Source organism: Choristoneura fumiferana, chromosome Z (assembly GCF_025370935.1).
Source record: "Choristoneura fumiferana chromosome Z, NRCan_CFum_1, whole genome shotgun sequence".
NCBI classification, from domain to species: domain Eukaryota; kingdom Metazoa; phylum Arthropoda; class Insecta; order Lepidoptera; family Tortricidae; genus Choristoneura; species Choristoneura fumiferana.
In genome coordinates, this window is record NC_133472.1 from 4,296,657 (window position 1) to 4,314,006 (window position 17,350).

Here is a 17,350-nt window from a genome sequence, read left to right on the forward strand (position 1 = left end):
ACACCTGTCAAGAAAGATTAGAAAAACGGTGCAGTCCGTTTCACATCTTCAGTATTATCTGTGACCTTTCTTTTGCGGCTGTATACATTTTTGTATTTTTCTCGATTATTTTCGAGTAATTAATGTGATGAGTTTATTAAAAGTTATACAAAATGGACGTGGTAGGCCTTCTGAATAATATAAATGAGAAAGCTGATATGTTTGCGGTGAAGACATGGACTTCCGAATGGTCTAACAATTTTCAAGAAAACCAGGTATGTATTGATTTTTCACGGTTTTCTTGGGATAATATGTGTTAAAGTACGTTTATTATTAGACATAAATATATTTTTTATACAGTTTGGATGGTTTTTCAAACCGGATGTTTAGTTTACTTCCCTTTGTTAGGTAACAAGTACGACAATAGATTTGATATCCTTGAATTGAATGCGGTCGTATATTCTGTACGCGATTGAGACTTACAAAGGGCGAAATAAAAGCAATAAGCTTGATTTACTCTCCACCTCAAGATTGATACCGTTGTATTTTGCACTCTAAAATAAACTTGATTAAATTTTTAATCATGAAAGTACTAAGTATGGAACTAATGACATTATTTAATTATATAAAAAAAACAATTACTTTTTTTTTTAATTGTTGATAAGACTGTTGATATGACCCTTGTTGCCATATTGATGCTGCTAAGTCCCTTTGTTTAAATGATCTTTGTGTATTTATTATTGCTGATTAGTATACACCTAATCAATTTTTGATAATAAGAACAATGCAATGAACATAAAATTCATTGTGTCATTCATTTATATTGAACAACATTCAATGGTATAATGCATGATGAATGAAAGAAGTGTTTTTTAAAATATTGTTTTATAATTATTGAAAAAAAATGATTACACACAGCTGCCAATAAAGTGTATTGTTTTCAATTGATTTTTTATTGTTATGCATTTTAAATATCACACAGATGCCAATAAGGGGTATTGTTTTCTAATTAAATATTTCTTTATGGTTATGCATTATAAGTTTAATCCATAGGTTGTCATATGGTATGCCAAAAAAGTTTGGTAAATATTTAGACTTCCTAATAATCTTATAGGAATAGTTAGCAGCAGTAGATGAGCGGTTGTGGTACCCAAAATCATCTAAACACTCTTTTATTACATCAGCAAGCAGCAGCAGCAGTTGTAGATAATTTTGAGCACCGTAACTGCTCATCCATTTGTGGTGCTGACTGTACATTAAATAACCATAAGGAATTGGTGTTGTGACATCTAAATACACAACGGAACTAATAATAGGGATATAGTAATGTTATGGAAGCTAAAAAATATATATTTAATCGATGCTTGAAAGGAGAAATTGACTAAGCAACATTTTCACAAAGTATACAGTTTGGAATCAGTAAAATTTACTTACAAACATGTATATAACTCACTATCTTTGAATCTTCTTTCAAGCGTAGATATATACTTTTTTGAGTTCCTTGCCGGATTCTTCTCAAGCGAGGTTATTCCAAATTGGTGATAGATATTTTTGATATTCATAAGTGCAAAGTATCTAAATAATTAAAAGGAGGCCCTATCGCTTCAGAGCGATATCCAACATCTATCAATCCAAAAGGACAGTGGAGCTGAATTATAACTTTTTTTTTAATAACGGCCTTATCACACTTGCAAGTGGTGAGCATGTTTTCTATACACGTATCAGTCGCGGCGAACTCGTTGCGTTATCGACAAAATACGCTCGCTAATCACAAGTGTGATAAGGGCCTAGAGGTCTCTCTAAACTCGGGGCCTACTCTGAAATTCGAAAATCGAAGTTCGTATCGTACTATCCTCTCACTCTCGTATTAAATAATATACTGAGCGGCAAAAAATCTGGCCCTCAAATGTATGTAGTAATAAGTAATTTTGTATGGAGAGTGGGCCAAATTTTGTGCCGCTGAGTATATAAGCGTCAGAGGGACAGAACAACACGAACTTCGATTTTCGAATTTCGTAGTAGCCCCGCTGTCGTGTTCGTACATGACTTGACTGATAAGACGCCATTCCAACTAGATTATACTCCTGGCTAGCCTAGCGTAAACCATTACGTTTAACTTTTGAATTGAAATTTTGGGAATTCACAAAATTCCCATTGGTATTTCTAAAAATTACACAATGGTTTTCATTTACGTTGTATGGCAGTTGAATAGGCTGAGCCGGTACCTAGATTTCGGGAATAACATGTAAGCTACAATCGCGCCGGGTGCACGGAAGTGTAGTTTTTATTTATTTATTTATTAAGCCTCTTTATTCAGATGCAAACATACAAAATACTTAAATCATAATACATATTTTTTTTATTTTTTTTCCCATTCAATCTTCAGGTTCTGTGTGCCTGTTGGCAAAGGCCTCCCCCAGCAGTCTCCAATCCCTACTCTCGCCCATGTTCTGCCAGTCTTTCCGGCTATTTCGTCTTCCCAGCGACGAAATTGCCTTCCCTTGTTCCTTTTCCCATCTCTTGGATACCATGCGGTTACAAGCATACTTCATTTATCTGGACCTCGCATGACTTGCCCGGCCCACTTCCATTTAGCTTTTTTAATTTTATGAGTCACATCTATCAACCCTGTTTTGGTTCGCAATTCTTCATTTCTTTTTGTCTATTCGTCTCTTGTGCATCATACTTCTCTCCATGGCTCTTTGGCCAATTTCTAGTTTTTTTAAATGTGTACTGGGCCCGCGTGGGAACTACGGCCCAAGCCCTCTTGTTCTGAGAGGAGGCCTGTGCCCAGCAGTGGGACGCATATAGGCTGTGATGATGATACATACGAGTACATTCTTGTCTTCTGTTCAGCTAACCATGTGGTTGATGAACACTCATACAAAATGCTTCGGTTCGTTTGTTTATGTCTTGGCTAGTTAAGTTATAAGTTGGCAACTCCTTTAAAACAGGGTTTTAACTCATAGAAGGTGAACTTGATTTGTCGTGGATATGTTAAGTTAAACGACTGCAGCGATTTTGCTAAGTCGAGTCGAACGTCGTGGTTTGCCTTTGTACGCTTTCATATTATCCGATCCGATATCGGTGTCGGACTCAGATGCGAATGCGATACTATAAGTAGGTGAATAAGTCCAATTCTATGTCGGAATACGGATCCGATTCATTCCATGTGTCCGACAACTTATACTGAGATCGATTCAGCTTTGCATCTGATCCAAATCCGGACCCGATAAATATCGTAAAAAGTAGCAATACTACTACTTTTATTTACGAGAAAATAGGCTTTGAGATTCAGATCTAATCAATCTAATCGTGCTGACCTTTTCCCCCCCTATTAGAAAATAGTAACAGCGATAGGTGTAAAAATAATGCTACTGTGTTAAAAATAAAGTTGTGTTAAATACTTGTGATGTTATAGATATCATTTAATAATATTGTAAATCTGTTTAAAAGAAAATATACCTCGTTGAGTTTCTTGCCGGATTCTTCTCAACAGAGGTTTTTCCGAACCGGTGGTAGATTTTTTTTGACATTCATAAGTGCTTGTTATAGCCTAAATTGAATAAAGATATTTTGACTTTGACTTTGAGGTAACTGCACGCGCCGCGCCCGCAGGCGTGCGACCGCTCCCTGCACCCGCGCCAGCTAGCATAGGTAGGCCCTAAGGGCTCGGTTCTCATAGTGCAACTTGTGAAACTACTATGTTCGAGACGTTAGTTGCGACAAAAAACATCAAAAGGCTCTGGTTAGAAAGGGACACATGCTTAATGAGGGCTATTGTTTTTTGTCTCACTAGATGGCGCACTGTTGCGTGAGGTTTTTAAGTATGGCTTTCAAAGTCTGTTATTACGGGCGTGAAAATAAAGTTTAGATTAAAATCATATTTAATACACCTTAAAACCGTACCATAAAAATATCGAGCATGCCACAGTGTTGCATAGTCCCCGTTTTGTTCGGAAAAAAGGGAGGACAAAGATTTCCGAAAGACAAAACTGTCTCAAAACACAGACATGCATTGCCCCGGAACGCATATTTGCCATAATTAATTTCAGATATTGCAAAATATTCACAAAATTATTCTAATTATAAATAAACCCGCGTAGCTCACCCAAAAACTATGAGATTTGACATTTCGGAGACCTCACACTACACTAGCGCCTCTAGCGGAAAATTCATACGCGATAGCCCTCATTCCACGAACCTGCAGTGAACTAGAGGGAACCTAGAGTGTTGAACCCCTTGGATATATTTTGGAACAGTGTATATAAGTTATACAAGGTACATATGTGTAGCAAGATGTTGGCAAAGCAACCTTTAAGTCGACAAGCGTTTGGTTTTTCGCAATAGCTAGAGCGCATGCGTTGCGACAGATGAAAAGTGCCAGCAAGGACGTGCCGACTTGTCTAGTTTAGCTATCATTCCAAATTCGAGCGGTCGTTTTTTTTTTAAAGATGTTTGATATCGGATTTGTGGTACGTTTTGTTTTTAAAGTTTGAGTAGACGTTGTTTGTTTTTTTGGTAATGTTGGTGAGTGTAGTATTTGTTTTAGTTGGTTTGTTTAAAAGGGAACGCGAGTGGAAACAGTTTAGTATTTTTCTTTTTTTTGTTTTTATTGTCGTTGTGTAATCCAACTGTTAATTTATGCAGTTATATTTAAAAAGAAGTTAAGGCATGGCCCGTTAATTTAAAAACAATCATAAACAATTTTTAGTCAGTCAATTTGTTTATTAAATTGTTGTTTCAAGGATCTGTGTTCCGTACCTAGTGTCCCTCTGTGGTCCTATTGGTGGGCCTTAGACACCCCAGGCTTCGAAACCCTTGCTTGTATCATCAACCAAATAAGTAGTCTATCAATTTTTAAACAAATTCCTATCAAATGAATATAATATATAAATAATAAATAAATATCATGGGGCACTTGACACCAATTGACCTAGTCCCAAACTAAGTAAAGCTTGTACTAACTAGAACTAACTAGCTAGAACAAACATTCGTATTATTCTATTATTCATACAAATATCTGCCCCGGCCGGGAATCGCACCCGGGACCTCAAGCTTCGTAGTAATGTTCTCTAACCACTTGGCCCTCTGGTCGTTACTTGGCCATAATGTCGCTTAAGTCGAACTTTCAAGTTAACAGACACGTCTATTCGCATTATTGTTTTATGATTATGACATGCAAACGACATTCAACTTTAGGGTAGTAGACCATATATTTGGCTGATGGTACATTTTTATAACCCGAGTCACAGAATAAGTAATAGTACAAGTTGCCCGAGTAGGAAAACATTGAAACATACTAAAGCAGCGTTACCACCAATAATGTGCGAGGATGTGTTGCGAAGGATATGTTTTAACCAATAGAAACGCTTCATTTACACATCCTCGCACAGCACATCTCTGGTGGAAACAGCTGAGCGAAGCGAGGTGAGGTAAATTAATTCAATTCACGATCTCATTGCCACTGTCATAATTTGTTAATGTTGAAGTATGTAGTAGAAGTTCAAATTCAGTGGTCGGATTGACTTGAAATTTGTTGTTCAGTATGCAGGTTGGACGATTCAGGTACAGTCAACAAAAAGTACAGTCAGCGAAAAAAGATTGTCGTAGCACATTACTAACAATAAATAATTTTATGTAAAATTTAAGTCTTGAATAACAGCGTCGATAACGAATTATCTGTAATCGAAAATACAAACTGAGACATGGATGCACAGAAAAACCAGAAAAGAGACCAGCGCTGGGAATCGAACCCAGGTCCTCAGCAATCCGTGCTGCGTGCTATAACCCCTACACCACCGCTGGATAGGAATCTAGACACGAATTTTTCCTATGCATACATATCTCAGGTTGCTTATTTCGATATGGTTTCACGGGATACCCGTAAAAGTAACAAATTTGGAGTTGAAATAAAAAATACAAAAAGACTCCAAAAAACCAATCATTATCTGTAATCTATCTATAGGAAGTTAGCCATAGCCACACAATAACTTTTTGTTAAGTTTAAGGGGCTGTTTCACCACCCGTTGATTAGTGTTAACTGACGGTTAAATGTGATGCCGTCTCTATTTGTTTTGTTCGAATAGACGGAGACGGCATCACATTTAACCGTCAGTTAACACTAATCAATGGATGGTGAAACAGCCCCTAAGTCTTAAATGACGGTGTCGATAACGAATTATCTGTAATCTATAGGAAGTTAGCCAGAGCTACACGTTTCAAGATCAATATCTATAGATAAGCAACAATGCCTATTATATATCTAACGTGATGTCATTGGCATGATAAGAGACCATGCAAATTAGAACGTCGCGGTTTCTGATAAGTGATAACACATCAAGGATAATCGTATTGTTCGACGATCTTCGCAAATAGTTGGAGGTTGTATTATAATAGGCGGTCTTATCGCTGAAAGGCAATCAACTCCAGACAACCACACTTGCACTTAACAGTTTTTGCATTCGGTCTTTGAGGGTCTCCGCATAGTTATTAACGCGGAGTCGACGCGAGACGTCGAATACCGACGGATCATCCTGTACCTTAGTGTAAGGTTTCGGTTACAAAGTACGTCTCGATCGCGTTCGCGTTAAAATCTCAATTTATATGGAAACACAAACAGCGCCTTTAGCTGCACGTTTGCGATGTTCGTGTTTCCATACAAATTGAGATTTTAACGCGAACGCGATCGAGTCGTATTTTGTAACCAAAAACTACACTAAGGGCACTGCACCACTACCATGAGTTTACAGTGACCGTGCTCGATACTGACGGCGTAAATTATTTGTATAGAGAATTGTACAGCGCCTCTACAAATAACTTACGCCGTCGCTATCGAGCACGGTCACTGTAAACTCTTGGTAGTGGTAGGTTGGGGATGCTGTGTCGGAGCTGTTGCGCCCTTCTGGGAAATTGCATACGTTTTTATAATAAAATTCCAAAATATATTACAAATTAAACGGATACAAAATTCAGATCTATTGTCAAGACATCAATATCTAAGGCGTATTACTCGTGTAAAGTTAATGATTATATCATGGACAGGGATATTTTCTTTCAAATAATTCCGATCCGCATTGGCGATCCCTTCAAATAGCGAACCTACTGTGTTAAAAATAAAGTTGTGTTAAATACTTGTGATGTATAGATATCATTTAATAATATTGTAAATCTGTTTAAAAAAATATACCTCGTTGAGTTTCTTGCCGGATTCTTCTCAACAGAGGTTTTTTCCGAACCGGTGGTAGTTTTTTTTAACATTCATAAAAATTCCATAATAAAAAATACTGAATAATGTAGACGTATATTTCATAGTTTTGTCGCACCTACGATTCGGACTGATTAAAAAATAAAAATACTTTATTTCAGACTAAACAAAAGTCCATATTTTTTGTTAGTAGGATTGGTCTTACAAACTAGTGTTAGTCGATTTATTATTATTCTTCTTTTTATTAGAATGAGTGTGAAATTTTCCATTATTTTTCTACTACATACTGTAACGAAATCGGGAATCCCCTTTTTATAATTAATGGTACAATATGATAATATCTTGTAGGTATACCTACTATAGTTTTTTAAAGCCTAAACCAGAGATAGACCTTTTTTTCAGTGATAGCCACGCTACGCCACTGCGTGAATGTAAGGCCCTGGTTTCTCTGACCGGGTGGTGACCGACGCGTGTCCGCGACCGACGACGTTCGAATGTTTTGTTAGGGAATGTTTGAGGGTGGTTTCTCTGAAACGTCACCGGCGGTGTCGACTTACCCGAACATTCCCTCCATTCGAACGTCGTCGGTCGCGGACACGCGTCGGTCACTGGTCGCCGGCGGCGGGTGGTCAGAGAAACCAGGGCCTAAAGCGTTTTTTGGTCGGCTATAACCGATTCCCCGTCGATACGAGTAGATTTTGCGCGCGTCAATTTTGATAGGAAAAAAGAGCTTATATATACGAGTAGGTAAATTGGAATGAGTACACAGATCTTTTTGACGACCGGATGGCCAAGTGGTTAGAGAACCTGACTACGAAGCTTGAGGTCCCGGGTTCGAATCCCGGCCCGGGTTTGTATGAATAATACGAATGGGTGTTCTCGGGTCTTGGATGTTTAATATGTATTTAAGTGTGTATTTATCTATATAAGTATGTTTATCCGTTGACTAGTGGCCACAGTACAAGCTTTGCTTAGTTTGGGACTAGGTCAATTGGTGCCAAGTGTTTCATGATATTTATTTAAATGATATGATATGATATGATCTGCATGGAGAATTACCTCCGTCACGCTTATTTTTACCATTTTTGAACCCCCCAGCTGTCACACTTGCTTATGACCTTGTGTCACAAATCCCCAGACCCCCTCCCCCCTCCTAAAAGTGTGACGTTATTCGTTATCCGTGGACAAACGAAACAATTCAAGGAAAAATATTTAGTCGATTGTTATGAGTTCGCGATCATTCCGACCTCAAGTTTATGAGTAATTTTGTGAATAAGTTATTAATTATTCAGGGCACGGAGATTCATAATAATTTTATGAACTTTGTGTAAGTAGAACGGATGATTCAGCGACGCATTGTCCTAGTTATCACCAAGTTCATTTACATACTACCTCGTACTTAACCTAAAGAGGGACATGGACATATTTTGTACTATTTGTTCTTTTTGAAGGCAAACGTGTTCCCTTGAATACGTGAGAGCTGGTCCATGGTGCACCTCCCTCCAAACGCCACCTTTTCCCTCAAAATATCCGATTATAGTCTTGCGGCTGATGGCAGATAATTAAGCCATCTTACCAGATGAGGCGAGTTAAATAAAGCGTTTCTAGTGTCTAATGAAAGACACATTCTTCGCAACACATCCTCGACTTAGTAAATAAATAACGCAATTATTTTTTAAAATGTAGATATATCAAAGAAGATAAACAATATTTTCTCTGCGGTCAGTTATTTACCTATTCCAACGAGAGCATGAGCTACTTTTATTAACGTGACCAAGTATTTTGAAAGCATGTATAATTTTTTATCTCAAGAAATTAATTAACTAAGATTTGTTCCCAGTTCTACAGATTTAGACATTGGTGTCAAATTAATAGCACCTCTTTTTGCGTCGGTAGTTAAAAAGTACAGTATCTTGATAGTTAATAATTGGCATTAATAGGGTTAATATTCGGGCGTTAGTACCGCCGTCATTGTTCTCAACACTTTTTATCAGATTTCTTAAGCAAAAATGTACAACAAACATCAACATCCGACACATATTGATGAACACATGTTGACACATTGATATTTATTGTACCTATTCTTGAAATCTGATAAAAAAGTGTTGAGAACAATGACGGCGGTACAAACGCCCGAATATTCACCCAATAACTTTGAGGTTTAAAGTCCCTCCTTTCCGCCACTCAGTGTCAGAGGGCAGTTTACTGTGTTTTGTAATAGTAAAAAATATACCAGTTTAATGCGAACTTCACGTTTTATCTAAACAGATTGCGGTTTCGCTATCGCAACGAACTTGACCCAGTATCGTGTTTATTTTTGTATCACCTACGTATTACTACGCGTTTCATTGACTTTGATTATTTACAATCAAGTGCAAAAATATGTATCCATTCGAGGCCTTATTGCGTCGGAATAAGAGTCTGTGGTACATATTTTTGAAACTTTGAATAATTTCCTGTTTTTACACTTGACTGTACGAGGCGTTTTTAGGTTATTTCTACGCACCAGATAACTAAAATGGAACGTTGGAAAAAGTTAATGGGAATTATAAATACCTGCTAACGCTGCTTTAACGGTGTGCACCTTTTTGGTCTTCACCCATATCGGCTGGGATGGATGGATGGATATAATAAAGAGTTGTTGAAACCCCCCAAAACTTTAAATTGTACGATGGGATGGGACAAAAAAGAGGGAACTATCCTTTTTCTAGTAAGAAGTTGCAACATAACAGCTCTCCATACCCAGATATCCGAAGTTTACATGTCATTAAATTCGTCTTATTCTAATAAAGTCTTATACTAATAAAGTCCATAAAGAGTATTTATTTGATATAAAACGTCACTTAATAAATACGATAACTGATGGACGGTGGCCAGTGCTCGGAAATCGTCGTGAACAGCCAATTGTCTTTTTCCGAAGACCGATGTGCAATCTTTATAGCCGGGTACTGTAGAATACGTCGTTACAAACCGATCGATCGGTCGTTAGTGTACGTCAAGCGCTCAGTGCTCTTAGTGTAAGTTTTCGGTTACAAAATACGTCTCGATCGCATTCGCGTAAAATCTCAAGTTGTAAGGAAACACGAACATCGCAAACGTTCCGCTAGAGGCACTGTTCGTGTTTCCATACAAATTGAGATTTTAACGCGAACGCGATCGAGACGTATTTTGTAACCGAAAACTTACACTAGGGGCACAGTTGTTTTATGTGATAAACGCTGCGTTTAACGCTTCAATATCGAAGCGACTAATCTTACCATGTATGGAGCCCTTAACCCTTAATAAGGTAGGGGCGATTTAGCGACCACTTGCATTGAGTTGGAAACTGAACCTTATTAATTTCGTGATACGTCACAATTTCCATTGTAATTATTAAAAATGCGACTAGCTTTAAAAATATTCTTTATCAGGTATGTATTCGATTGCTGCTTTTGATTCTGTGGTAGTATGCTACAATAAATAGGGCCTTATTATGGGTTAAAGTGACTAGACTTCAAATTGTGTTGGCTAGATTGTGTTTGTTTTATAACGTGTTTATTTTTCCAGTTGATGTGGTCGCTCTGTGGATGCATCCTGGTTTCGCTGTTGGTCGTCTTCTTCTATTACTACAAACGATGGCGAGCGAAAGGTAAATCCTACTTACTATATTATCCTACTTGTAAATCCGAAAATTTGTGAGTGAGTATGTTTTTTACTCCTTCACGCTGAAACGGCTGGATGGATTTGGATGAAACTTGGTATGTAGATAGCTTGCGACGTGAAAATGAATTTATTTGAAAACTGCTCAACCTTTTCATTCCGCCACTGTACTATTTATGTACTAACAACAGCTGTGTATTCGCGCAATTGCTACGCAAACTGAACTGTTTTGTCAATAAATAAGTTTTATGTTATCACTTGTTTGTCACGCCCTTGTACATTCTGCGCGTTCGTTTTACACCTAAATAAATACAAATACATGTTATCATTTCATTAAAAACCAATACGATATTGTGATGTCTCTTTATTGAGCATTATTAGTTGGATGACTTCGCTATTACTTCAACATGGTTAAAGTTATTCATAAGTGCGTTCGGCAGTTATCATTACAATTAATTTGTACTTTATTTATTTATTTATAAAGTACAGTCACCTGCATGAATAGTACAGTTTAGGGTTGTAACGGAGGTCTTCTTAGCGGAGGCAGAGGGGGATGCGGAGGCGACGAGTTTCACCTCCGCGTATGCGGAGGTTAATGGAGGCGGATGCGGAGGTGAAAGTGGATGTGGCAAAAAATAGTAGTTTATGCTTTATCTCTAATATTTCTAAAAAAAACTGCCAAATCTCACTTGTTTTCAGCGTCATCATGCATGTGAGTTAAATAAACAATTACTTTGTACAAAATCACAAAAAAATCGCTGTGCAATCAAACATAATACATTACAATTTCGTACGTTCAAGCAACGAGACAGGTTGATTCCTGTCGTGTGTTATTTGACATACCCCGACCGCGTTCCCGCTGCGCGCCGAGATAATGAAATGAGAAATAAACCTCCGTTATAACTCCGCAAAAAAAAAATGCGGAGGCGGAGGCGAAGATACGATTTCTTGCGGAACTTCCGTAGTAACGGAGGCGAAGGCAAAGTTCCATTACAACCCTAGTACAGTTACCTGCCACAGCGGAGCGTGCAAAAATATCTTAACGCATCCGACCGGAACTAGAAATAGATAGAGTATAGTATTAGATGTTCATGCACGCTTTGTTGTGCGAGCGAGAGGTGCTGGAACGTTCTTTTCATCACACTTGCTCGTAAACAGTGTCGTAACATGCAGGCTACCTTGGTTGCAACCCCAAATAAAACCCTCATTCAAAATGAGTCATTGCGCGTACAAATTTTCTTGTCATGACGCCCAAGGTCGGTAAATGAGTCAGTGCCCGTACTGATGGCGCTGCGCGCGCTGGCCCACACGCACTCGCACGTCAGGCACATGCTGCGAGAGGAGGGTGGCGGGCGGCGTATTTCCTTATTTACCGCCCTTAAGACACAATGTACTATAAAAATCATAGCTGTAATAATATGCAAGTTGAAGTGGCAATGGGCGGGCCACATCGCTCGAAGAACAGTAACCGTTGGGGGAGAAAAGATGGAGAAAATTCCTCGAGTGGCGACCGAGAAGCGGAAGGCGAAGCGTTGGCAGGCCCCGCAGTTGGCAGGACTGACGACATCGTAAAAACAATCAGTGGGTGCAAGTAAATAAACAAAATAAATAAATGATGACGATGACCCTGTATTTATTTAAACATAAAACGTGTTTCCGTTTGTTTACGCAAGTGTCCTGATGCGGAAACGGAGCGAATGTTAAGTTAACCTTTACGATGCTTCAACAAAAGATGACAAAGGCACCGCCCGCAGCGCTGTTCAAACGTTGACCTTTATGCCCACTACATAGCCTAGGGCTGGGTTTCCACCAGAGATAATGTACAGACGAGTCCACAAACATGTCAGCAAAAATTTGATCAAAAATATCTGAACACGCTTCTACGCCGTTAACAATAGAGTTGTGTTCAGATATTTTTGACCAAAGTTTTGCTCACAAGCTTATGAACTTGACTGTACGAGATAGCTGAACGGAGCGAAGTAGTGGAACGTTGTGTTGTTACTGTTTCCACAAGATAATTTAATATTGTAATTTATAATGTACTAGCTTTCGCCTGTGGCTAAGCCCGCGTGGAATTCAGTTATCGCGCGCTGTTTCCTTGGGAACTGTGCATTTTTCCGGGATAAAAAGTAGCCTATGTCACTCTCTGGTCCATAAACTATCTCTATGCCAAAAATCATGTTGACCCGTCGCTCCGTTTCGACGTGAAAGACGGACAAACATACACACAAACATACAAACGTACACACTTTCGCATTTATAATGTTAAATTTGGATTAGTATGGATTTTATTGGAGCGTGTATTTTTGATACTACTTCCCTCAAACTGTAAACAGACGAAGATTTAAGTGCTGTGAACCGATATCAAAACAAATTGTTAATTTAGAATTAACTACCAGAGCATAATTAATTTTTGAAATATTTTCGAGCAGCACAATAATTTGATACGAGAGAGAAGCGTTCTGTGACAGCTGTCACGTCAAAAAGTGCCACGTTTTAAAAAAATAAATAAAGTAGTATCACGTAGCGTACATTGCGTGCTAATTAATTTTGTAAGGAAAATAATGAGTCTAATTTTCTTACTTAAACATAATAAAATGTGATAATTAGGCCTTTCCTAACTATACCCTTAAAGTCTGAGGTAGTATCAAAAATACACGCTGTATATTTCGTTTAAAAATGACTTTCTGCCAAGTTTCTTGCGGCGCATTCTTCTGGGCAAAAATACCGCCGAAATGCATGTTACGTTTTATTTTTTAGCTTTCGACGACGGCACCGAATCGGATAATTATTATTTCTTGTATTCGTTATTGTGAGGCCGAGGCTTGTGCTAATCAAAATTAAAAAAGAAGACTAGAACAGGCAGCAGCTAGTTTATTGTACTAGTTTATGCCCGCGGCTTCGCTCGCGCAGAATGTGGGCTATCGTTTTTTGTCTCACTAGATGGCGCACTGTAGCGCGAGTTTTTTAAGTATGGCTTTTAAGTCTGTTATTACGGGCGTGAAAATAAAGTTTAGATTAAAATCATATTTAATACACCTTAAAACCGTACCATAAAAATATCGAGCATGCCACAGTGTTGCATAGTCCCCGTTTTGTTCGGAAAAGAGGAGGACCAAGGTTTCCGAAAGACAAAACTGTCTCAAAACACAGACATTCATTGCCCCGGAACGCATATTTGCTATAATTTAGTTTCAGATATTGCAAAATATTCACAAATTTATTCTAATTATAAATAAACCCGCGCTGCTCACCCAAAAACTATGAGATTTGACATTTCGGGGACCTCACGCTACACTAGCGCCTCTAGTGGCGAATTCACACGCGATAGCCCTCATTGTATGTTATGTACCTATACTGATGTAGCTTAAACCTGTTTTGATCCCACAGAAACCATACATTATTGCGAGATAAAAAATAGCCTATACGTTAACCCAGGGTATATATTACCTGTATGTCCAAATTTCATGCAAATCCGTTCAGTAGCTTTTGCGTAAAAGAGTAACAAACATCCATCCATACAAACGTTCGCGTTTACAATATTAGTAAGAAGTGTGACGGGATCTCAGTTGGGCGTGTAATTTAAACAGTTATATATGACACAGGTATTTATTAACAGAAACAATTATAATACAATAGTCAAAATGTTACCAACCTTACTCAAAGACGTCTCGTTCCGAAGTAAGTCAAATCAAAAGACAACCGACCGTAAGTGACGTAGCCCTCCTTCCTTCACTTTGACATAAGCAACAGTGTTGCCACTGCTTATTAGGTTATAATTGATGGGTATCATTGATAGTCCCGTTACAGAAGTAAGATCTTTTTCGTGGTCTTGTAGAACTGCTGAACGGCGCTGCATCGTCGGTCGGGGAGCCGGCGAAGCGTTTCCGCAAACGCGACAAGATGCTGTTCTACGGGCGTCGGATGCTGCGCAAAGTGAAGTCTATATCCAACTCGGGCCAGGGGCGCAAGCGGCGAGCTGTTATGCGCTTCGCGAGGAAACTGCTGCAGCTGAAGAAGGAGTCGGCGCCGGAACAGCTCAAGGTAAGGGCGAGATTGTTAGGTATCCTTTTGCATAGAGGTGAGACGTATTTACTGGAATAGGTTTTGGCTTGGACGCGTGAGTACGCGTTCCCGCCCGCGATACTTTTAGCGTACGAGTATTTAGGAGGAGGCTGAAAACGTTCCGCCAACTTGAAAACGGGCATGATGCGTGCGCTCACTGCGCTCGCGCTTGGAACTATTCCCAAAACGTCCGGGAACTTCGGGTGTTCGGGATCGCCCGACTCGCCCTAGCCACTGCGTGAGGAATTCCAGGAAAAACGAGCGATTTATCATTTGTTCAAATCACACTCACACCCACACACTCACACTCTTAGCATGAACACAAAAAGGTCCAGTTTCTTTTGATTACATTTCGGTAGTTCGATATTCGTAAAACTACTAAAACTAGTCCGGTGTATACGCAATCACGGAAGCGCATTTACGGGAATATTTTGTTTACGCAATGAGTCAATTGAGTTAAGTACTCGTAGATACTCGTGGACCTAGTCTTTGGATCTAGTCTTTTTGTGGACGCGTACTCGCAAGACTCAGTCCGCGTTTTGCCTAGTACGTCTCACCTCTACTTTTGCAAAAAACAATTACTTTGCTCATAGTCGAAATATCCCAAACGGGACTTATCACGCTAACACACACGAGTAATATTGAACTCGACGTTTCGACCACATTATAGTGGCCGTGGTCACGAGTAGAATGAAGTGTCAAGTCTGCCTAGCAGCGCGAGTCCTTCGAACTACCCGCACTCGGTAATTTTTATTTGTTACCCCACACTTTAGTCTACTCGTGACCATGGCCACTGTAATGTGGTCGAAACGTCGAGGTAAATATTACTCGTGTGTGTTAGCGTGATAAGTCCCGTTTGTGGTATTTTGACTATGTGTGAAAATCACGACAGTTTTAAACGTTAAATTACTTTGTTAAGGTCGCGGGTGAACCTTATGTATGATAGCTTTAGCTTTATACAAGAAATGTGTTTATGCAGGTCCTCCACCTCCACTCTGGACAAACCCATCTATCACCACCACCACACTATACTCGACGCGATTCGAACTTAAGAGGATCCCATGCCCCAATGACCTTCGATCTGAATTCCTTAGTTTTCTAATGATTTTTGTAGCTTATTATATTAACAACAACGGCTTTAAGCAATATAGTATCCCATATTTACTTCAAAGTTCATTGTTTTCGAGATATTTGGCATCAAAGATGAACAATTTTAGGTCAAAAAACTGTTTTCTGGCCATAACTTTTGTGTTAATTAGTTTCAAATGAAAACCCTCGACCAGTTTTTAGAGACGTCAAAGACGAACCCAAATATATAGATTTCGTACATGTTCGATCTGTCACATCAATAGAGATACGAAATAAGTGTTTTTTCAGACAATGTTTAAAAAAAGCATACAAAATTAAGTATTCGCTTTTTCAAAATCCGGTAAACTAAAAATGAGACAAAAAAAATTGCGAGAACCGATAGCCGTTTGACTTATAATTCTATCTGTAGTGCAAAAGTATAGAATACGATTAGAGTCTCAAATCATTCCATCTTGAATGTTGACATAACGTCCCCCCTTTCTAGGTCCTGGAGCCACCAGCGGAGTATCTGGAGGAGGATCTGACCAGCGACGACCGCGTGCCCCCGATGCCCTTTACATTGCTGCACAGCATCAGGGTCTTCGGCACTTCGAGAAGCCAGTGTTCCTCATGTGTGCAAGCATACGGAGATACTGAATCTGCCCGCCCGGGGCGTTCCTGTTCAAAGTCGGTTAGTGGAATCAGCACAGAACCAAAATGGCTGCCGGTGACCTTGGGCGTACGAACGAACAAGGCCACCTCTCCGTCCTTCATGCTTTCCTCCATGTTTTGTCAAAGAAATGCCACTAGATTTTTATTTTTTGTCGATTATTGTACACATCCGTATGTTGTTACAGGGGATACTGACGAGAACGTGTATGTCGTCCAAAACGGTCGTGTTAACGTGTATATAACGAATCAGGACGGCAGCAGTCTGTCGCTCAAGGTCGTCAGAGCGGGAGAGAGCGTCACGTCGCTGCTCAGCTTTACTGATGTGCTCACGGTAAGATATCATGAAGGTGTATGTCGTGTATATAACGAATCAGGACGGCAGCAGTCTGTCGCTCAAGGTCGTCAGAGCGGGAGAGAGCGTCGCGTCGCTGCTCAGTTTACTGATGTGCTCACGGTAAGATATCATGAACGTGTATGTCGTGTATATAAACAAATGCAGACGGCAGCAGTCTGTCGTTCAAGGTCGTCAGAGCGGGAGAGAGCGTCGCGTCGCTGCTCTCAGTTTTACTGATGTGCTCACGGTAAGATATCATGAACGTGTATGTCGTGTATATAACAAATCCAGACGGCAGCAGTCTGTCGTTCAAGGTCGTCAGAGCGGGAGAGAGCGTCACGTCGCTGCTCAGTTTTACTGATGTGCTCACGGTAAGATATCATGAA

At 39.4% G+C, this 17,350-nt stretch overlaps 1 protein-coding gene across 1 annotated transcript; it reads left to right on the forward strand.

Annotated features, from left to right (window-relative positions):
• Positions 1-15: 15 nt before the first annotated feature.
• Positions 16-17,088, forward strand: LOC141440579 (neuropathy target esterase sws-like). The gene is made up of 6 exons (XM_074105142.1): positions 16-254; positions 10,733-10,814; positions 14,664-14,869; positions 16,464-16,590; positions 16,816-16,961; positions 17,005-17,088. Exons 1-6 carry the CDS (start codon positions 153-155, stop codon positions 17,086-17,088), a joined length of 747 nt encoding a protein of 248 aa, XP_073961243.1. The 5' UTR covers positions 16-152.
• Positions 17,089-17,350: the final 262 nt, after the last annotated feature.

What these genes read in the sequence shown, in the direction of transcription:
- LOC141440579 (XM_074105142.1), top strand. Translation starts at nt 153, where the DNA reads ATGGACGTGGTAGGCCTTCTGAATAATATAAATGAGAAAGCTGATATG. An exon ending in ACAATTTTCAAGAAAACCAG is followed by an intron (nt 255 to 10,732) that starts GTATGTATTGAT and finishes TTATTTTTCCAG; the next exon opens with TTGATGTGGTCGCTCTGTGG. An exon ending in GCTTTACTGATGTGCTCACG is followed by an intron (nt 16,962 to 17,004) that starts GTAAGATATCAT and finishes ATAACGAATCAG; the next exon opens with GACGGCAGCAGTCTGTCGCT.